Source organism: Cetorhinus maximus, chromosome 7 (assembly GCF_964194155.1).
Source record: "Cetorhinus maximus chromosome 7, sCetMax3.hap1.1, whole genome shotgun sequence".
NCBI classification, from domain to species: Eukaryota; Metazoa; Chordata; class Chondrichthyes; order Lamniformes; family Cetorhinidae; genus Cetorhinus; species Cetorhinus maximus.
In genome coordinates this window covers 143,811,322-143,835,024 of record NC_135885.1, presented here as the reverse complement: position 1 = coordinate 143,835,024, position 23,703 = coordinate 143,811,322, and the positions used below count along the sequence as shown (strand labels likewise).

At 41.8% G+C, this 23,703-nt stretch overlaps 1 protein-coding gene across 3 annotated transcripts in view; it reads right to left on the bottom strand.

Moving 5' to 3' along the window:
- The window catches only part of pcca (propionyl-CoA carboxylase subunit alpha), a 343,070-nt gene that overhangs the window by 119,871 nt on the left and 199,496 nt on the right, over positions 1-23,703 (bottom strand). For all 3 annotated transcript variants that reach the window (XM_078546056.1, XM_078546057.1, XM_078546058.1), the window contains one exon: positions 4,981-5,083. In XM_078546056.1, coding sequence (XP_078402182.1) covers positions 4,981-5,083 — 103 coding nt within the window. The remainder of the gene's footprint in view (positions 1-4,980; positions 5,084-23,703) is intronic.

The window sequence follows — 23,703 nt, the reverse complement described above, 5'->3', positions numbered from 1 at the left end:
GTTAGAACATGGAACTCACTACCACAGGGAGTGGTTGAGGCAAATAGCATAGATGCATTTAAGGGGAGACTAGACACCTGAGGGAGAAAGGAATAAAAAGATATGTTGATAGATGAGACTGAGGCTCATATGGAGCACAAGCACCAGCATGGACCTGTTGGGCTGAACGGCCTGTTTTTGCGCTGCTGAGTCGATGGGGGAAGAATTTAACTCCCTGCACAAAGGGTGGGAAAGAGTTGGAGAGGTCTGGTGGGCGGTGAGGGATTAAATTGGCAGATATGTGAAACCCAATTCCACTTTAACAGCAACAGATTTGTGATCTGGTGAGTTAACCCATTCTGGGCAGACAGGTCTGTGAATATAATATTTAGATGAGCATTTGCTCCTCAGATTTTGGGAGCCATTTAAATTGAACAGCTAAGAGTGGGTTTCCTTTGGCTCGGGAATTCCGGTTGTTACAGGGTGGCAGCAGCGGCAGACCACAGGTGGTGGGCGGGGAGAAGCAGGAATTCTTCTCTCTAGCCCCTCACACAATTCTTCTACTGCAATCTCCTCCTGAACCCCCTTCCGGCCCCTGCCCCCGGATCTAATTAGCTCCTTCCACGCTACCATGCCTGATCTTTTCCGGTCTCTGACCGCAGCCACCTACCGCTGGCTTTCCCATCCAGCACCCAACCAGCCTCTCAATCTGTTGGGGCGAGAAACAGGAATAAAACTTGATAACAAAACACTGCTTGGTGTTGCTGCTTCACATGAGCGTTATCAAACAAAAACTCCATAAGGAGATATTAGGACAGATAACCAAATGCTTGCTCAATGATGTAGGTTTCAAGGAGCATCTTAAATGAGGGGGGAGGAGAAGAGGAGCCAAAAGGTTTAAGGAGGGAATTCCAGAGCTTAAAGTGTTGGCAGCCAAAGGAATCATGGTGCAGGAAATTGGAGATAGACAAGAGGCTAGAATTGGAGGGGTGAAGAGATCTCGGAGGATTGTGGGGCAGGAGGTCAGTCCAGCGCATACTGTGTAAAGTAGCTTTACTGATAGGGCTTTGTCAGTACGTGCTTCTGCCCTCAGAGGGAGGGACAGAATCTCAAATGTGGAGTTTTTAGTACAGATATATGAATAAAGGTCTTCCTGAGACCGCAGCATGTGTAATCGAGTCAAGATGAAGTTCACTTTCTCTAAACTCTTCGGCACCAGTTAAACAGGTAACAATGCCGGAGGACCCATAGAGCTCCTGGTTCAAGCAGGGTCCACAGGAACATAAAGATCCAATCCAGAAGCATTGGGGGCAGTGCAATTATACAACGAAATGCATTCAAATCTAGAACAGTCACATGACTTTCCTTCTACTTTGATGGTTTCTCAATATCCATTTTCTTTGTATGCCAATAATGGCAGTCTGGCTATTCTTGGATGCACCACAGGTGACACCAATGACTTTGGATGTGAAAATATCGCCAGCGAAGCCAACTTGTTTCTTCAGTTGATATCATCAATACAGAGGGAATGAGCCCAGCTCACCAGGCAAGCCAAAATCCCTGATGCAAATATTTTAATTTGGAGATACTTTTTAAGGTTACTTCTCACTCAAAGACACAATGGTGTCAGTATTTGGACAGATGCAGCCTAAAGTTAACATATTAGTGACTGGGGGATAAAGAGGAGCTGCGCAAGCCTAAGACCAGCTCCACTTCCATGAGAAATAGGAGGAGTGGCCATTCAGACACTCGAGCCTGACCAGCCATTCATTAGGATCATAGCCAATCTACTATCTCAACTCCACTCTCCTGCACTATTCCCATGTCTCTTGGTTCCCTTAATGACCAAAAATCTATGGCATCCATGGCCTTTGGGGTAGAGGATTCATAACCTTTTGTGTGTTAAAATCTCTTCTCAACTCCGTCCTAAATGGCGGACCCCTTTATCCTGAGACTGAGCCCTAGTTATAGACTCCCCAGCAAGAGGAAACAGCCTCTCAGCATCGACCTTGTCAAGCCCTCTCAGAATCTTATAAACCTCTTCTCAACTTCAGAGAACACTGACTCACTCTACCCAGTATGCAGGTCCATTCTACTCCCAGTGGTGTGATGGACCGAGCCATTGCTAATACTGTTGCTATTGGTTTGTCGATTGGGGTTGAGTTTCTTTTAGGGGGCCACTGGGTGGCAGCAGTGTTTTTCTGATGGTAGCTGGAGCACTCGTGGTGAAGAGCCAGGCTGAATGCCTGACGATTTGATGAGAACTGTTTTCTGAAAATGCTTCAATTGATTTTGTGGCTGACCCGGAGCATCTGCAAATCGCAACACAGCTCAACTCCAAGATCTTGCCATAACAGAAAGGGCTAAAGGTACCAATTAGTTTTCCAACAACAACTTGCATTCATATAGCCATCCAAATGTAATAAAATATCCAAAGGTGTTTTACTGAAGCATTACTGAACAAAATTTGCCACTGAGACACATCAGGGGCTATTAGGACAGGTGACCAAAGGCTTGGTCAAAGAGGTAGATTTTAAGGAGCACCTTAAAGGAGGAGAGAGAGGTAGATAGGTTTAGAGAGGGAATTCCAAAGCTTTGGGCTTCAGCTGCGGAATGCACAGCCATCAGTGGTAGAATGATTAAAATCAGGGATGTGCGAGAGGCTGGAATTGGAAGGGCACAGAGATTTTGATGGATTGTAGGTGAGGTTACAATCAGGGAAGAGTGAGATTATAGAGAGATATGAACACACGGTTGAGACCACCATTTGAAGACTTTGGCAAGTCCAGCTGAGCACAATGTGCATCTACAGGATGTAATAGGTGTGGTTATCTGTTTCCCTGTTGTAGAACAGACTGAATACCATTGCAAAAGCAAAGTCCACGGACACCTGAGCTTGAGTGAAAGATTACTGGGGGATGTGGGAGGAAGAAGACTAAGTGCAAAAATAGAAAGACTTGCATTTCTATATTTTTTTATTCATTCACAGGATGTGGGCTTCGCTGGCTAGGCCAGCATTTATTGCCCATCCCTAGTTGCCCTTGAGAAGGTGGTGGTGAGCTGCCTTCTTGAACCGCTGCAGTCCATGTGGTGTAGGTACACCTACAGTGCCGATAAGGAGTTCTAGGATTTTGACCCAGCGACAGTGAAGGAACAGCGCTATATTTCCAAGTCAGGATGGTGAGTGACTTGGAGGGAAATTTCCAGCTGGTGGTGTTCCCATCTATCTGCTGCCTTTGACCTTCCAGGTGGTAGTGGTTGTATATAGCTGCTTTCAGGGCCTCAGGATGTCCCAAAGTGCTTCACAACTCATGAAATATTTTTGAAATGAAGACACTGTTATAGTGTAGGGAATGCAACACCCAATTTGCACACAACAAGCTCCCACGAACAACAATAAGATAAGGTTTTAGTGATGCTGGTTGAGGGGTAAAACTTGTCCAGGATACTGGGGAGAACCTCTGAGAATTCTGGAATTCCATCCCTAAACCACCAACTCTCTCCCCTCCTTTACGACAGTCCTGAAACCCAACTCATTGACAAGCTTTCAGTTATCTGTCCTAATAACTCCTCACATGGTTGTATTTCAACTTTTCCTGTGAAATCTTTCATGGTGTTTTATTATGTTAAAGGTGCTATTTAAATGCAACTTATTGTCAATGTGGTACTATGGGGTCTTTGACATCCGCCTGAGGAGAAAGACAAGGGCCTTGGTTTAACATCCCATCAGAAAGACGGCACCCCAAACAATGCAGTGCTCTCTCAGTACAGCACTGGAAATGCCAGCCGAGATCTTTGTGCTCAAGTCTCTGGGGTGGGACTTAACCTATAACTTTCTGTCTCAATGGCACTGAGTGCTATCCACTGAGTCACAGCTGGTTCCTGGATACATGGTTAGTGGGATGTCGCAATTACACAGGGATGACACCCTATTCATTTGTATGTTCATTTACATCGGAAGGGAGTTCATAGGCACAAGTAAGGATTTTGCAAATCGTACTTTGAAGACACGGCTGAACTTAGCCATGTAAAAATAATACAATATAATCTGGGATTCATAAGACAAACTGGCAATCGAACTGCAGGGGAATGACTTTTCTGGAAATGGGTTTCAACAGACTGTATTACTTTTTATAAAAAAGTAGTTATTCATGGTAACCTGATTAATGAGGTGCCATGGTACATCTCCTACGTTCTAATGCTTTAGGGTCTGGTCCATAGAGTTCGAAAAGAAGCCAATGGCTGATGTTATTACAGGAGGACATTCAACAACCAAACAGAGGAGATGTTTTCTCCATAAAAGCAGTTGAACAAACACACGACCTTCCTCAGTAAAAAGGAACAGACATCAAACCACCAGTAAAATCCTGAACCCTAAAACCTCCTTTGAAGAGACCTATTTGAAGTGAGGTATTTCTAGTTATGGGTGATTGAAATGAGAAATCTGTAGCAGCACATGGACATGTTGGCAACATGACCTACTAATTAAATCCATGTGAGCCAGTCTCATCTTAAAAGAGGTCCCAAACATTAGCTTTCTCAACTTATGTCTAGTCAATCAACCAAACAACCATAGTCTTAAACATGAGACCACAGTGACGTAAATCATGCCCCTAAACTAACCACTTTTGCATTTTAACCAGATTCAAATGATAAGCGTAACATATTCCGTTAAACTAATGTTGCCAATACAAGCTTTGAAAGTGGGAAATTATGCATCAGTAATATGTAAAGCCTGAAGTGTTTTTTTTTCCACAGCACAGTAACAGAATCGTGAATTTAGCTTATGCTGAGTGTCTGGGAAAGTGGATCTCTCTAAGTAAAATGAGAATTGTTGAGCTTGTGTCTGCAAGACACTAAGCATAACGTATCTAGCTTATTTTGATCAATAAACTGCAGTTCTAATTTACAGCATACTTGAAGAAGGTTGACAGCAAACAATACGCTGCGTTGGCAACTTTATACTAGGTTTAAAAGGAAGAGATATTGTTTCAAGCTTACAGTGTATGATGACCCTGATCGTGAGACAGTAACAGAATGCACCCCATCATCCAGCTGTACTGACAGCTCCCAGCTCTTCTGTTCTTGTTTAGCAGCAGGAATCCTGCAGACCAAAGTACGAAGAACATTTTATTTCTAAAAGATGAAATAGATGTGCTCAATAAACTTGGATCACAGGGACATATTAAAGGCACTCAATTATTAAAGTGTCACTTGAATTTGAGTCTTATTTTATTAACGATCATCCAATGAATGTTTTGAAACATTTTCTACCCAAATTGAAAGAAATTGCTCTTTCATCACAGGACCTGCAAACTTGAAAGCAGCTTGCACACAAAACAAAACATGTTCTCCCCATGAGAACAAGACTTCTGTTAAAAAAAATTAAATGTTAATAAATGATATTGCTGGAAAACTCGTTTGTAAAATTCTTATTATGTGTACATGTTTTTGACTCTGGCAATTATCTCCACTATAGTTTTCTTGAAGCGTTCGACATTGAGATCAAATTCAAAGCGCTAATCAAAGAAACAAATTGCAGCAGTTAACGTCATTTTCAGTCAACTCTTTGAAGACCAAAAGCATTTCTGCATCATAAAAATAACAAAAATGCAATTCTGGGTCATATTCAGAGAACACAGTGACTGAAGAACTATTCTGATCATTTACTTCATTTTTCTACTCTATAGTAGGAAGCAGTATTTAATGGGAAATGCTTTTTCTAGAACTTGAAGATACATGAAAAGTAAACAAAATCTTACTTAGAATGTGCAGCAGAGAAACAGGCCATTCAGACAACTGGTCCATGCCAGTGTTTATGTTCCACACAAGTCTCTTCCTTCATCTTACCCCATCAACATAACCTTCTATTCCTCTCTCCCTCATGTATTTATCTGCCTTTCCCTTAAATGTATCTATACCATTTGCCTCAGCCATTCCATGTGGTAGCAAGTTTCACAGTCTCACCACTCTCTGGGTAAAATATTTTTATTTTAGAAAACACAAAAATACTTACATAAGGTATTGGAATAGTAATACAATTTCTGTTACTGGCAAGGCAACATTGATCCACATAATATCAATAATGTAGTAACATAATAATTATCAACTGATGGCATTAAAAGAAACCTTACTCTAAGTGCTTAATATATTGCAAACCCTGTTTAAGACAGGCAGAAGCCAGTGTTCTCATGCAGTTGCGGAATCATTAATCATTCATAATTTTAGATTATACTAGGATCACCAGCAGTAATGCACATTAGATCTACCATTCTTCTTCAAAGTGACACCATTCTATACAATCAGTTTGGAACATATGAACAGGAGGAGGCCATTCAGACCCTCAAGCCTATTCAGCCATTGAATTGGACCACGGTTAATCGCTACCTTAACTTCATCCTTGGTACCATATTGCTTAATACCCTTGTCTAACAAAAAGTTGTTCATAGAAATATATTTTCAATTATGGCCCAGAATTTTTTTAAACATTGGTGCTGTGCATCTTTGTACCATGTTCATGTACAAATTAAGCTAATAAGGACTCAAATTGTCCTTAAGAGTACAATTTGGCTCACTATCACCAGCTATTATTTTAATAGCTTAATTAGTTTTTACACCAATCTGCTGTCTTAGCTTGAGATCAACAGAAGAGATGTTCCTACTGGGAAGTCAATTTAAGAACAATACATGGTACCCAGTATGATTAAAGCCTATATATTTCATAAAATAAGAGCTTTACACCTTCACAAAGCACACAAGCAGTCAATATAACAAAATTAATTCAGATATATGACCAGTGGCTCCATGTATTTTGAAAGGCTTGGTTATTTTCAAAAGCTGGAATAGTTTTAGGATTACACCGACCAAAAAATGTGCATTAAAAAAGGTTAGAATTGTAGCAAACAAGGTTTAACACTGCAATCACCATTTGCTAAATTAATTGCTTAGAAGGCATTAATAATTCATTTCTTTGATTTTTTTTTAAATTACAAGATTACAAATGCACCTAATATAAACAAACTAAATTGGTATTGCAACACAGCGATGCTTATCGGACAATGACATGACCTACCCATGCATGAACTGCCCAAATGTAAACTCTGCTTGTTAAAAGTTCCACCCCATGGTGCAGTGACTATTTTTTGTTGAAATTTTAAACAAGAGAAACTCCAGGCACCAAACAATTCATATGTAATATGCAGAACATTCATTCAATGTCAAGTTCAAAGCGATTATTTCTTACAATTTTGTCAATGTCACAAAAACAAGTTTCAAAGTGGGTTCTTTCTTCTTACCTGGTAGCAAACATTAACTACTTGAGGACACAGTGAAGAACAGCAACTTGCATTGATATAGCGCCTTTAATGTGCTAAAAACCTCACAGGAGCATTATCAGACAAAAATAAGACATGGAATCAAGATATTAGGACAAGTGACCAAAAAGCTTGGTCAATAAGAATTTTTAAGGAGCATCTTTGGAAAGAGAGAGAGGTACAGGGGTTTAGGGAGGGAATTGCAGAGCTCAGGGTCCATGTAGTTGACGGTACAGCTGGCAATGATGGAGCTGAGGATATCAGGAATGTACGTAAGATCAAAATTGGAACAGCGCAGAGAACTCAGAGAGTTGTAGGGCTGGAGGCGTTTGCAGAGATATGGAGGGGCGAGACCATGGAGGGATATTTGAACAGGAGCATGAAAATTTTAAAGTTGAGAAATGGCCGGATCCCAAGTCATTGTAGGTCAGTGAGCTCAGGGGTGAGGGATAAATGGGACTTGGTGCAAATTAGGAAATAGGCAACAGAGTTTTCCACGGGTTTGAGTTTAATAAGGGTGGAAGATGAGAGACCAACCAGGAGAGCATTGGAATACTCAAGTCTAGAGACAGCAAAAGTGCAGATGAGGGTCTCACCAGCCAATGAGCTGAGGCAAGGATAGAGATCAGAACATCAGGACCTAGAAACTGGGGTTTATACCCCCATTTTCAGGCACTGCATAGACGACTACACCCCAAACCAGCGGGCAGGAAGCACAAGTACATTTCCAACAGGAAGTGAACCTGCAGCTATCTTGGGCAAGGACAAGAGGCGTCCTTTCCCTACAAATGATGCAGGTGTTGGCTCCTTTGCAAATGAAAATAAGAGGCCAAACACCTGCTTCAGATCCCCAATCTAACATTAGTTTGTCCTGAAGCAGCCAGCTCTATCACAAGTTACACTTGGGGAAACTAATCCTAGGGAAACTCTGCCAACCATGAACTTAGCTGAGTGCAGAGCCAGGAAGAGCACAACCCCACATTAAAGACCCTGACCCCTGCCCCATCACCACTGTATGTGGGAGCTTGCTGTGTGTAAAGTGGGTGCCGGGTTTCCTACAATACAACAGTGACTATATTTCAAGGTGTACTTCATTGGCTGTAATGCCCATTGCGACACTCTGAGGTTGTGAAAGGTGCTTTATAAATGCAAGTCTGGACTACTGTGTACAGTTTTAGTCCACTTACTTGAAAAAGGATAATAATAGCATTACAAGCATATCAGAGGAGGTTCACTTGACTGATTCTTGGGATTGGGATGGGAATGTGGCGGGAGTGGGGGGGTGCGGGTATGTTACAAGGAAAGGTTGGACAGGTTGGAGTTTAGAAGAACGAGAGGTGATCTTATTGAAACATATTACGCCCTGAGGGGAATTGACAGGGTGGATGCAGAGAAGATGTCTCCCCTTGTGGGAGAGACCAGAACTAGAGACACAGTTTAAAAATATGGGATCTCCCATTTAAGATGGAGATCAGGAGAATTTTTTTTCCTGAGGGCGGCTGGTCTGTGAAATTCTGTGAAATAAAAACAGAAAGTACGGAGTCAGCAGGTCTGGCAGCATCTGTGGAGAGAGAAGCAGAGTTAACGTTTCGAGTCCAAAATGACTCTTCAGCGGAATGAGGAAAGGGCTCTGACGAAAAGTCATATGCAACTTGAAATACTACCTCTGTTTCTCTCTCCAAAGATGCTGCCAGACCTGCTGACTCCAGTACTTTCTGTTTTTATTTCAGATCTCCAGTATCTGCTATACTTTGCTTTAATTTTGCATTTAAAAATCACCTTTGAAGAGAGCAGGCCATCCAAAATGCTTTTCTAGCCAATGAAATACTAGTAGTTATTTGCAATGTAGGAAATGGGGTAGCCCGATCTCCGCACAGCAAGTTCCCACAACAGTAATGTGATTAATAATCAGATAATCTGTTGTAAGTGACGTTGGTTGAGGGGTAAAAATATTAGTTAGGAACCAGGGATAACTCCCTACCCTTTCCTCAAAATGGGAACCTTTACTTCCGCCTGATGGGGCTGACAGGGCCTCAGTTTAAAGTTTCATCCAAAAGATGACAGGAGAAAGAAAGGAATAGAATGTTATGTTGATAGAGTGAGAAGAAGTAGGAATGGGAGGAGGTTCATGTAGAGCAAACACTGGCATTGACCTGCTGGGCAGAATGGTCTGTTTCTGTGTTGTAAGATACAGTGTAACAATAATATCATTTCTATCATAGTAGCAGCTGTTGTAATAATGTGACTTGTAATTGAATTTAAACAGTAAATATAATTTCCATAGTTCAATACCTCGTTGTTTGGGATGAGGGCAGCTTGAGAGAAAAGACAAATAATTTGTTTTATGTTTCCTACTGAGTCCAGCCATCAGTCGCCATTTTATGGATATAGGTAAAGCAATACAATCAGGAGCCATACAAGACCTTCCAAAAATCAATTAAAGTTTAGTTTACTGATCCTTTATTTAAATAGTTCTTATCCCTCAAGGTTTTATTCCCTTAAAAGAAAAGGGAATTTAAACAGTTGTCTTAAGGTAAGAAAAATCTAGCACAACTTTCTAACATCTGCTAATCTTACAATGTTGTTGATCAAATATAGGCTTTGAATTAAAAAAAGACATACATTGAAAGTAAATTCTGATCTTAAGTAGCTTAGCTATGCAGTGAAAGGATCATTAAGAAACCCTTAGTCATAACTTCCACTGCAGGGAGTCACAAAAATGATCAAGAATAATGTGGCCAGTTTTGTGGGAGCTGAGGTCAGTTTTTGCATACGAACGCACACTAGAGAAGTCAGTCATTCATCTGAAATGATTTCAGAGAATTTGCAAGAGCGTGAAAGATATGTTATGCAAGCATATAGAAGTATTCAGTGGAGGTGGACAAGACCAGCTACATGGAGACTACAAAGCAGCCCTCCCATGGTTCATGAATAAGTCGAGGAAATGATCAGAAAAAAACGGAGAGATGTTTGGACAGATGGCCCATTTAAAACACATGGGATAAAGTGGCAGCAATTTGAATGAAATGTTAGATTTTGTTAATAATTGATCTTTATTCTCCAAAGTCCCCAGACAGGTAAATGAATAAATCCTTGAAGTGTTACCAAGAGAACTATTTAAATGTTAAAAACTGTACGAAAACTTCAAGTATAATCAGATGCAAAGGAAGGTCAGGATTAAAGGAATTTTAAATAGCATGAATCTGTTCCAACCAAAACAATGCTGAAGATTTATTTTGTGATCATTCTGCACTTTGAACACTCGTTCCCTCCGTGGATAACAGACTCTCGGCTTACACTGCAGCATTTCCTCCCTGTTGCACCACCAGTTGTTCTTGCATATTCAATCCTTCAGCAAAAAAAAAAGGTTTTGTCTAGCTGTCCGGCATTCCCAAAATCCAGAACTATTATGTTATATTCTCAACATGTTCACTCATCCTGGGTGTTCACAACAAATATACCCTTTCAGATCACTCTGATTCAACATCACAAATATCTTCATATTGGCTCCAAGTTATTCACATTCAAAAGTATTTCAAAATAAAGTATGAATCAACTCAACCCACTATGACTTTTCTAAATCGCAGCATAACTGTTAAAAAAAATTGTTTAAGTTATTAGACTGTTCAAAATAACATCTGAAGTCTACTTCTTTGTCCATAATAAATTAAAAATGTGGTTTTCCCTTATTTCAAATTCCAATGCCCTTGCTTCACACTTACAACAACTGAACGTTACTTAAAAGCAGGGCAAATATCTTTTCAAATTCCTGTTCTCACACACAAATCATCAAGGAAACTATGTCATGCAGAGACAGGGGTCATTCTCCTACTGAGGCAAATTCTTGTAATACTCGTATTCTGGTCTAGTACTTTTGTCTACACCTATTAGAATGACATATAACTTTACAAGCAGGTAACTTATTTATCTGTCACCTACTCAAAGTAACTAGATTTTCTATGCTCAACAGTGTGGAAAAGCAAATAATTATAAAATCACCGCTTAAACACCTACTTAAGCAGAGATTTGCAATAAACATTTGGAATAAAAATGGCACTTCAAGATTTGGGAACGTTTTTTTAAAAAAGTTGGTCATTAAATGCTTTTGCTTTGAAAACAAAAATCGTTTTAGGTTTGCTATGTAATAAGCTATTTGAGAGTTTATGACTACAGTTGTACTACATCACTGGCTCTCTCGGGTTGGTGATCTGATGTGTTGATACAGTCTCAGTCATAAATCCCCATATGGATCAACCTATAAAATAGAATCTCATGCATTACAGTTGTTCACACTAAATTAACATTTCTACACTATATAAAAATACAAGGCTTTAATTTTTCAGGCTTATTTGAGTGCAGGCAATATTCCTCACCACCAACAAATTGTTCCGATACTACATCATACATACAGTAGCTCGTAGTTTTAGTCTTAGAAATATTTTGGTTAATAGTCTTTTTAAAAGGTTTGCAGAAACTTAGTGCTGAATGAAGGTCCCATTCTTAATTTTTACTTGGCAGCATTACAGAACACATTGAACAGGAAGGGGTTTTAAGCAAAATGATAACGCACTAGCTCGTTATTTCTATGGTATAATGTTGGAGTTTTAAAAAACTTTTTGCAGGGGGGAAGTCTATAAGGAATAAGCAAAGCTCATGAATGATATGCTGAGAAATTCATAAATAAGTGGTGCATTACATAAATAAAGTGGCAATTTTTCTGTGGACATTACCACTAACAATGAAGTTACTATGGATTAACCCATATTGCTAAATGATAAAGGAATAGTTAGAAACAACAGATCTCTGTAACTTTATTAAGTTTAAGATGTGAAAATAGCAGCATCTTAGATTTACATCAACTTTGCTTGTAAAGATAACATTTTAACATTGTAGTCACAAGCAACAGAATCACAATACATAACTGAAACTTCTGCCTTCCAATGGTATAAAGAATTACATAGCATGCTACAGCACAAAAACGTAACTCAGTCCAACTGGCCCATGCTTCTGATAAGTCTCCACCCACCCCTCATCATCCAACCCCATAAGCATACTCTTCTACTCCTGTCTCCCTCATGTGTTTATGCAACTTCCCCTTAAATGTATCTATGTTATTCACCTTAACCACTCCCTGTGGTAGCAAGTTCCACATTCTCAGCACTCTCTGGGTTCCTCTCCATTCGCTTCTCCATTTTCCTCACTGTAATACTGCATCTCACCTCAGCAAATTACCCACAGGGGTGGAGATAATCTACAGAACAGACGGGAAACTGTTCAACATACACACCTTCAATCCAAAACCAAAACTACTCCAACCTCAGCCATAGGGCTTCAGTATGCAGATGACTGTGCGCGCTAACTCAGAAAATGAGCTCCAGGTCATTGTTGACTCCTGTTAAGAAGCACATGAAAAAATTGGCCTTCACCTGGAAAACTAAGGTCCTCTTCTAACAGCAAAATACCTCCCCCTGTTGATTAAGATCAAAGGTGAGATCCTGGAACATGTGGACCATTTTCCTTATCTTGGGAGTCTTCTCTCGATGAAAGCAGACATAGAAGACGAAACTCGTCATCATAGAAACATAGAAACTAGGAGCAGGAGTAGGCCATTCGGCCCTTCGAGCCTGCTCCGCCATTCAATATGATCATGGCCGATCCTCTATCTCAACACCATATTCCCGCTTCCTCTCCATGCCCCTTGATGCCCCTGATATCCTAAAATTTATCAATTTCTTTCTTGATTATACTCAGTGACCCGGCCTCCACAGCCTTCTGTAGTAGAGCATTCCACAGATTGACCACCCTCTGAGTGAAGAAATTTTTCCTCATCTCAGTCCTAAATGGCCTGCCCCATATCCTGAGACTGTGACCCCTGGTACTGGACTCCCCAACCAAGGGAAACATCCTCCCTGCATTCAGCCTGTCTAGCCCTGTTAGAATTTTATACGTTTCAATCAGATCCCCTCTCATTCTTCTAAACTCTAGTGAATACAGGCCCACTCGAACCAATCTCTTCTCATACGACAGTCCTGCCATCCCCGGTATCAGTCTAGTGAACCTTCGCTGCACTCCCTCTATGGCAAGTATATCCTTTCTTAGGTAGGGAGACCAAAGCTGCACGTAATACTCCAGGTGTGGTCTCACCAAGGACCTGTATAATTGCAGTGAGACATCCCTACCTCTGAACTCAAATCCTCTTGCAATGTGGGCCAACATAGCATTTGCCTTCCGAATTGCTTGCTGCATCTGCTTATTTACTTTCATTGACTGGTGTACAAGGACACCCAGATTCCTTTGTACACCCACATTTCCCAATATATCACCATTTAAATAATACTCTGCCTTTCTGCTTTTCAGACCGAAGTGTATAGCTTCACATTTATCCATGTTATACTGCATCTGCTATGTGTTTGCCCACACACACAACTTATCTAAATCGCCCTGAAGCCTCCTTGCCTCTTCCTCACAACCCCACCCAGTTTTGTGTCGTCAGAAAACTTGGAAATATTGCTTTTGGTTTCCTCATCCAAGTCATTTATATATATCATGAATAGCTGGGGCCCAAGCACTGATCCCTGCAGTACACCACTAGGCTCATCTTCCACCTGGAAAAAGACCCATTTATTCCCACTCTGTTTCCAGTCTGTCAACCAATTCTCAATTCATGCCTGCATATTACCCCCAATACCATGTGCTTTCATTTTGCCCACTAGCCTGTTATGTGGGACCTTATTAAAAGCCTTCTTGAAATCCAAATACATCATATCCACTGGTTCTCCCTTATCTATTCTACTAGATACATCCTCAAAAAACTCCAGTAGATTAGTTAAGCATGATTCCCCTTTCATAAACCCATGCTGGCTTTGTCTAATCCTGTTAATGATTTCCGAGTGTTCTATTACCAAGTCTTTTATAATAGACTCCAGCATTTTCCCCACTACTGATGTTAGGCTAACTGGTCTGTAGTTCGCTGTTTTTTCTCTCCCTTCTTGTTTAAGTAGTGGGGTTACATCTGCCACCCTCCAATCTGTAGGAACTGCTCCAGAGTCTATAGAATTTTGGAAGATGACCACCAATGCATCCAATATTTCTAGGGCTACTTCCTTTAGTGCCAGGGATTTTTCAGCCTTTAACCCCATTAATTTCTCTAGCACCATTTTTTTTACTAATACTGATTTTCTTCAATTCCTCCTTCTCAATAGACAGTTGGTTCCCTAACATTTCTGGGAAATTATTTGTGTCCTCTTTTGTGAAGACAGAACCAAAATATGTGTTCAATTCTTCTGCCATTTGCATCTCCAAAGTTTAGGTCAGTCTTTGGCTGACTGAGGAAAAATGTATTTGAAGGCCAGATCTCAAACTTGGACTAAGGTCATGGTTTACCAGGCAGCAGCAATCACCGTGTTCCTGTATGCTTCAGAGACTTGGACAACCTACAGCAAGAACCAAAAGCACTGGAGAAGCACCACCGGTAATGTCTTGGCAAGATCCTCCAAATTCGGTGGCAAGAAAGGCGATCTAACAGCATTGCCCTCTCCCAAGTCAACTTGTTCAGCATCAAGGCGCTAATCACTCAAAACCAGCTCCAATGGGAAGGACATGTTGTTCATATGCCTGACGCCAGGTTCCCGAAGTAACTGCTCTACTCGGAACTTGGGCACCGCAAGAGACTCCCAGGAGGACATCGGAAACATCGGGATGTCTTCAAAGCAGCCCTGAAACGGTCAAACATATGGGCTGACTCATGGAGACCCTGACTTGTGACTGACTAAAATGGAGAAGGTTGATTCGAGAAGACACAGAACACATCGAGAGGCTTTGTCAGGAATGTGCAGAGGTGAAGTTGAGGCATCAAAGGCAGCACACAAACCTCCAAACAACCCATCTACCCCTTCAAGTACCACCTGCCCCACATGTGGCAGAGTCTGCAGATCGCACATTGGATTATCAGCCATGTCAGAACCCATCGAACTGGAGCGGAAGTGAGTCATCTTCAATTCCGAGGACTGCCTAAGAGGGAGAAGATTCCCTGGGTTAAGAGGATGCTCCTGAATTCCTTATTGAATTTATTAGTGACTATATTATATTTCTAGCTGCTAGTTTTGGAGCCCCCCCGATAAATGGAAACATCTCCCCTACATCTATCATTCAGGAAACATTCTTAATTTAAAGCCCTCTAACAGATCATCCCTCAGCCTTCTTTTTTCTAGAGAGAGGGGCCCAACCCGGTTGATCTTTCCTGCTAAGTTCTGATATCATAATTGAGAATTTTTCTGCATCTTCTCCACTGCCTCTATATCCTTTTTATGATATGGAGACCAGAACTGTGCATGGAACTGAAAGCGTGGTCTAATTAAGGTTCAACCCTGCTCGGCTTTTGAATTCCAGCACCTCTAGAAATGAACCCAAGAGCTTGGTTTTCATTTTTATGGCCTTAGTTTTGAAATTCTTTTCGTATATTGTAATGAATATTATTTGTATGATAGTTGATTCAAGTATTGTAAAGCTATGATGATGGTTAGCGAGATCTTGTGGCGCAGTGGGTAACGTCCCTTCCTCTGGGCCAGAAGCTCAGGGTCCAAGTTCCACTCCAGGACTTGGTGACCAAGGCAGGTGCATTCATAACATGGTCAAGCAAGTTGATTATAAACTGTAAATCCTTCCAGTACGCCTGATGGCAAGTGGGAAGAGTGAGAGAGTTTCCTAGTCAGCCATTCTGCAGAAGGGAACGGCAAACCACTGGCCAATCCAATGGAGTCCATGGTTGCCAACACCCTCTAGGGTATGGTCCTTGGAGAAGGAGGATGAGGATGATGGTTAAAAATATTAAAACAAAATACCATAGTCAGTTATTTGGAATCATGCTCAATGGCATGAAAGGGGAAGCCTCTGATGTGGATAATACAGACCAATAACAGCCGCACAATCAAATTCCTTAGTCAGAACCTTAGATTACACTCTTTTCATATGAAGTTCTCACTACTCATTCAAACTTGAGCCAACATGAAATAATGCCAAAAGCAAAATACTGCAGATGCTGGAATTCTGATTATAAAAACACCAAATGCTGGAAAACACTTGGCAGGTCAGGTAGCACCTGTGTTCTAATCAAAGGACATTGCCTGAAACGTTCGCTCTTGTTCCCTGAGTATTGCTGAAAAAAAGAGAAATGCTGTCGAAGCTTTTCATCTTGCACTCTTCAGGACAGATGCAAGAATGCCAAATTTCAAAGGGAGTCACAATTTATCCTGCATGTGAGGGTGCTGATTGGCTGGGAAGTTGATTCTAATTGGTCGAGGCGTTGCCCTGGAGAACTCTTGTGTTTCTCTCTACGGGTGCTGCCTGACCTACTGAGTCTTTCTAGCATTTTCTGTTTTTACAGTAATTCCATTTGGATACTGCATGTAGACCTTGGAATTAATTAGGTAAGAATGTTCCAAAATATTTAAGATTGATAATAAAATCAGGAAATGATGTTGGTACTGAAGGTGTTGATGAATTTTTATAAAGGTGCTTATTTATCCATCTTATTGCTGCTGCACGGCAAGCATTACGCAGCAGACAAACAGATCCCAAACCGGGTTAGAAATTTGTTGGTGAGCAGCGAGTTGGAGGGGAATAGAGGAAGTCATGCTCAAGCTACTGTACATCTTCCCGTAGCCAAAGCATTGAGAAGGCTGAGGTGCTCATTGGCGCCTCCCAACTGCTTGCTGCCGATAGGTGTGAAGTGTAAATACGAAAATAACAAGTTAACATTTTAAATAACATTTTACACAGCCTCCCACCTACCACCCTCCATGAACATGAGTTCATCCAAAATTCTGCAGCCCATGTCAATAACAACTTAGTTGCATAATGTCTCAAGGCACAAGACTGTTACCAATCAAAGCATTTTTAACACTGAGCCACATATGGTGACATTAGGACAGGTGACCAAAAACTTGGGCTAAGGAGGTAGGTTTCAAGGTGAACCTTAAATGAGGAGAGAGAGGCAAAGATGCTTAGGGAGGAACTTCCAGAATTTAGGACCCAGACAGTTGAAGGCATGCTCAACAATGGTGGATTGATGAAAATTGGGGATTTACAACAGGCTAGAATTAAAGAAGCACAGAGATCTCAAAGACTTGTAGACCTGCAAGTGGTTACAGAGACGGGGTGGGGCTTTGAAAGCATTTGAAAACAAGGATGATGGTATTAAAATTGAGGCTTGTCTGACCAAGAGTCAGTGTAGCTCAGCGAGCACAGGGGGCGATGGGTGAATGAGACTTGGTGCTCATTAAGATATGAGCAGCAGGGTTCTGGATGAGCACAGGTAGGATACCTAAAGATAGGAGGCTGGCCAGGAGAGCACTGGAACAATCTAATTGAGAGATAACTGGGGCATGTGCAGTAGTAAGGTCTGGTACATACAAGGTTAATGTGGGACTGAGTACAGTACCGCCCACATAGTGATGTAAGAAGGCACATGACCCAGAGCCAGGATCAGTCCAGGGATGGACAGAAATGTGTAATGGCCTAGGACGGAGTCAGCTCCATTTCTGTACCCTCTATCATATATATGTACATAGTTATGAGTTGCTAATAAAGACTTGCTTTTAATATACTCAAGAGTACAAAGCCTACCTCACGGTGTCCGAAGCAGGATCCTTTGTGGCAGCATCCAGGTCAAAAACCCTGATCCTCACAAGAATGCAGAAAAACTAAGGAAAAGAACATCTTCACTGGAAACAAACTCCCAAGTGATGCTACAGACGCAGAGAAAATTCACCAGAAAGAAAAAGCTCCAAAGAGAGAAAAGCCTGGAAGGGAAAAGTTGAAGTTTACTCCAGCATAAGACTCCACCGAATTTCCCTGGGAAGTCTGGCTTCAGCAAGCAGAGCTCACAGCTTGCAAGGGTGGGATAACTTTTTTAAAATTCTAGGCAGCCAGTCCTGAGAAACCCCTTTTCATTCATTCAGTCAGAAGTGCTGTTTGAAAGAAACCCATCGCTAATCCCGATCCCTGACTCCAAGTCTCAACACGTGGCTCCGGAGTTCGACAAGGAAAAAAATTTTTCAATAGATAATTAATTTTTCCTACTTTAGTTACCTCACAACCATCCAATTTCCTAAACGGCAAGCCTGCAGTTCTTTTCTACGCGTCCTGACTCGCAACGCTACACCACTGATTAAATTGAGTCAGCGGCCATTGCAGACCCTTCTTCAGGCAGAAGTGTGCAGCCGCCATTTGAGAGCCTGCCAAAAACTGGCAACCGTGGGAAGATACCTTGTTTGGTACTGAATGCCAGCGCCAATTTGGAAGCCTTTATTATCTTAAAGCTGGGCCCACACTTTTAAAATCTTCAAAATGAACCACAGATCCAACTCATCAGGTCGGTTTGGACCAACCCAAGGGCCAAATCTAACAGGACATTTGTCATCCTTGAGAAGCGATTTTTCACATTACTTGAGTATATCAAGCCTCAGTAAAAAACCAGAGGAACATCAGATTAATGTTTTTTTTTCACTGATTTAGTAATTCTTGCGAATCATGTTGTCCTGATACAAAGCATTGTTGAATCTGAAACCAGCTTCGAGGAACTGTTCACAGCCTTTGATGAATGTTTTAATCTTCCAGCTGAGGAGGATTCAGAGCTTAAAAAGAAGCATAGGAAAGGCCCAGCAAAATGATGGAAAAGCAAGACAGCACCTGAACAAACCACATGCAGGCACCAGAGAGACACAGAACTTTCCAGCAGCTCCAGTTATATATCTTTATGGGGAGCCCAAGGCAGAAGTCCCAAGTGATTTCCTTTTCGAAGGCGTGGATACTTTTCCAGAACTGTACTAGCGGCTGGTAGTGAACGACAAGGAAAAAGCCCTGCACCAGGTAGAACAAGAAAAAGCAGAGGTTCAATCACAAAATGTTCACATCAAACCTGAGTTGGGCGAAATCAACTTCAAGTATAGCCAGGGACGACAGCAGACACAAAGGCACTCACAGAGCTCATCGCACTGAAAGAATCTTTGACGGACCAATACCTGCCCCTGGAAAAACATGAGGAGTTGGAAAAGACAATGATTGCTACTTCAGAAAAATCTGTGTTGGAGCTATCAGCAATGACAAAGCTATACACTGACACACAGATTCAGAGTACAAGAATGATCAAGAAAATAAACAGTTGAAAGAGCAGCTAATTGTCCTTCAGGATCAGAATCAAAAACAATCCATTGCCCTTCAGCAACATGACAGAATAAAGAATACCTTGAGCAGTAGAATGGCAGAGCAAGCTCAATGGGCTGAATCTTACGAGTCAGCGAGCGGGGGCGGCGCCCACTCGCCGACACGTAAAATGACGCGCGGTGATGTTGGGGGGAACTCCCGACGTCACCGCACCCAATTTAAATTTTCAGGAAGGCGGGAGCGCAGCAAAATCAGCTGCATGCCTGTCGACCTGTCAATGGCCAATTGAGGCCATTGACAGGATCAATTAAACAATCAAGGGACCTGCCGGTCCAACCTTAAGGTTGGCGGGCAGGCCAGGAGCCCCGGTGGGAACTAGAAAAAACATGAAACCTCATCCACGGGCGGGATGAGGTTTCATGTAGGCTTTAAAATTTTTTAATAAAGATTGTGTAAAAATTATGGACATGTCCCAACTCATGTGACATTGTCACATGAGAGGACATGTAAGGGAAATTTTATTTTTCTTTTATCTTTTTTACATGTAGAGCCGATCTCCCTGAGGCTGCACTTAGCCTCAGGGAGATAAGTGTGCTCTTTCGTGCGCATGCGTGAAAGAGCGCACTTTCAATTTTAGGAATTCCCCCCCCGACCTGCACAGGGAGCGCTCAGCGCTTCCCTGTGGACGTCACACTGGGAGGGCCTTAATTGGCCCATCCACGTAAAATGGCGCCGCGCCTCCGATTGGAAGTGCACCCGTACGCGCCCGCCCATCAACTTCCCCTCCCAATGGGGGAAAATTCAGCCCAATGAGACTGCTAAATTACAAGGAAAATCAAGACAAAGTACTTAAGCTTCTCAACAAAAAAGAAAACCTGTTGAAGGACCTTCACATGATACATGCAACCCTCAGGTCCACGTTTCTCCCTCAGAAATATTATGAAGCAAGACAAAATGAATTTAATGCCACTCTGAAAGAACTGACTGTCAGGAAGATATAATAATGTTATTAGAATTTATTGGAAAATAGTGGTGTATATGTGTGTGTGTGTGTGTGTGTGCGCGTGTGAGAGTGAGAGAGAGAGGCTTAACTGGATTAAAGGCAGCTGGTCTGGAGGCTTTGTTGTAACAAAAGATAAACTAGATTTGAAGTGTTAAGTAGGTAAACATGGGGATGTTTAGAATGTAAGGCGTAAAAGGATACTTGCATTTTTAAATAAACCAGATTGGATTGTTTTCAAAGGAGGGACGAAATTTGTCACCTAGCCAGGTGAAGTTCAGAAACAGTGTGTTTATTTTTCGCAAAGATTACTGGCAAAATTGGCACCATGATAATTTTTATGATCAGAGAGGTAAAGTCCAAAGACATAGTGAAACAATGGGAATTTGCATTCAAAGGGGAAAATACATATAAAGGAAGAAGGCTGTGTGTAAAGGCAGGCATTTTAAGATCTAACAAGTGTGAAACGCCTTCAGTATCTAAACTTCAAGCTGCTGTCTACAAAGAACTGAAGTTAAAGAAACTCACTTTGAATTAGATTGTTCAGGGTATCATGTTTCTTTGCCTAGGTCTTTTAAAATCTATGTGTTTTACTGTTGCCTTAATGGAGATGTGACTGGGAGTCAGATTAATTAGGGAATTTAGAAGTTATTATAGTTGTAATTTGTTGACATATGTATGTGCTTAAAATCATTTCTCTTATTAATACATGTTTAATCTGGTTTTGTAAAAACCTATAAGGCTCGGTGGTCTTATTACTACTGAATTCAAAGCCCACATCTCGAAACGTACAAATTACAAAAATAGTTGTAGTGGTTGTCCCAAGTTTCCCTCTGGGATTTGAACAACTCAGCATTTACCATCGGCTGTGCCATAACACTGATGGCTCGGTTTTCAGGGAAGACTCAGGAATGTTCACAACTCCCGGAGGAAGCTGAGAATGAGACTGCAGGGCTGAAGGAAACAGTTGCACCTTGGAAAAAGATTGCATTCCCAAAGAGATATACGAAGGGCTGAAAATCCAGAACATGGAATGGCAGGTGAAGGTAAAAGTTCTCACTAAAGAGCACGAAGTCTTTCAAAAATAAGTGACAGAAGCGCAATTACAGGATGCGAGCTTGAAAGGGAGCACAGAGGAATTATACTCTGCCAAGGAAAAAAACAATCAGCAGAGAGAATACAACATGGAGTAGCAAACAGATCTTAGGCTGATTACAGACAATGTACATCAGCTCGTTCTCTCTCCTGAGCAGGGATGACTGCATAGCCCTATGTTTCCTCCAGATAAGATATCAAGATCACTCTCGTTAGCCAGGTTGAATATCACAGTCCTGAGTCCTCATACAACAAAGAGTATTCAGATTCTGATTTCACCTGCGATCTCTCTCCTCTTCTTGCAGATCAGGTTTGTCCATCATCATTCCAGATCCTGGAAAGTCCCAAGTGGTCAGACCTACCTACTGTACACAAGATTGCCAAAGCATCTCCAGTGGAAGTGGTACCAGAGAAGGATCAACAGTCTGAGGAGCCTCTACCTCCAACTATGACGACAGTACAGTTGGTAGACAAACCAACCACTGTGCACACACGGTAACTTCCAGTCAGCGTGCCAAAACCACAGCGGCTGCTGGAACCTCATAGTGGTCTCGCACCATCAACAATAAAAATACAGAGCTGAGAGTGTTACTCAATCTTCTTCTTTCCACAGGAACACCCTTCCTCAGCCTCAGAGAGCTTCCTGATGGCCAACACAGAAAAAGAAGTAAAGGCACGGCCAAGCAGACATACACAATTTTCATCCACTCCACAAGAAACAATCAAGAGTGACAACAACCATGCACTGCCAAACCAACCAAGCATGGTTTAACATTAAGCAAAAAACAGATGAAACCATTACCAAACGCCAGTTCAACCTCCAAGCCAACAACACAAACCAGAACCACCAGAGCCTACTACTCTCCCGACAGAGAAGCAAAAGAGATGTGGAAAGGTTATAAGGCCTCCAGACCATCTGAACCTCTTATTCCAAGGACTTGAAGGGGGGAGATGGGGTAGCAAGAATGTTGTCAATGTTAGTACTGGAATAGCAATAATGCTAGAATAGCATTAAGCATGTAACAAGAATGTAAATGCACAAGACTTTATCCTGAGAATATAGCGTTTAGTTTAAGTAAATTAAAGTAACTCTATATCCATAGGACAAAGACTTGGAGGATGGTGTAGCACTAGGGTCTGGTACAAAAAGGGTTAATGTGGACTGAGTACAGTACTGCCCACAGAGTGATGTAAGAAGGCACATGACCCAGGGCCAAGGTCAGTCTAGGGACAGACTTGGGTGCGTAACAACCTAGGACGGAGTCAGCTCCATACCTGCATCTTCTACTGTATATGTGCATATAGTTATGAGTTGTTAATAAAGACTTCCTGTTAATATTCTCAAGACCACGAAGCCTACTTCATAGTGCCCGAAGCAGGATTCTTCAGCATGGATGAGCAATTCAGCAGCAGATGGGCTGAGGCAGAGTTGGGTGGTGTGACAGAGGCAAAAATTGCTAGTCTTGCTGATGGAGCAGATATGTGTTCAGGAGGTCATCTCAAGGTCAGTCATTACACTAAGGTTGTGAATGGTCTGATGCATTCTCAATCAGTCGGAAACAGTGGTCAGGGAACATTGTTTGTGGTGGGGTCCAAAGACAATGGCTTCAGCCTTCCCGATATTTAGTTGAAAACATTTCTGTTTATCCAGTGCTACATGTTGGGCAAGCAATGTTGGAAATCAAAGGTGATGGGCAAATCAAGGGAAGTGGTGGATAGATAAAGCTGATGGGTTTTCGGATGATATGGCCGAGGGGCAGCATGTAGATGAGAGAAGAGGGCCAAAGTTATATCCTTGGGGAATTCCAGAGGTTAACAGTGCAGCAGTGAGAAAAGAAGCCATTGCAGGTGATTCTCTGGCTGCAATTCGATAGATAAAAATGGAATCAGGCAAGGGCAGTCCCACCCAGCTTGATGGCAATGCAGAGGCGTTTGAAGAGGATGGTGTGGTCAACCCTATCAAAGGCTGCAGACAGGTCTAAAAGTGTGAGCAAAGACAGGTTATCATGGTCACACTCACACAGGATATCATTTGTGACTTTGATAAGGGCTGTTTCAGTGTTTGGCAAGAGCGGAAACCTGACTGGAGGGGTTAAACATGGAATTGCAGGGAAGATGGGCACAGATTTAAAAAGTAAAACATTAGGATTTTGG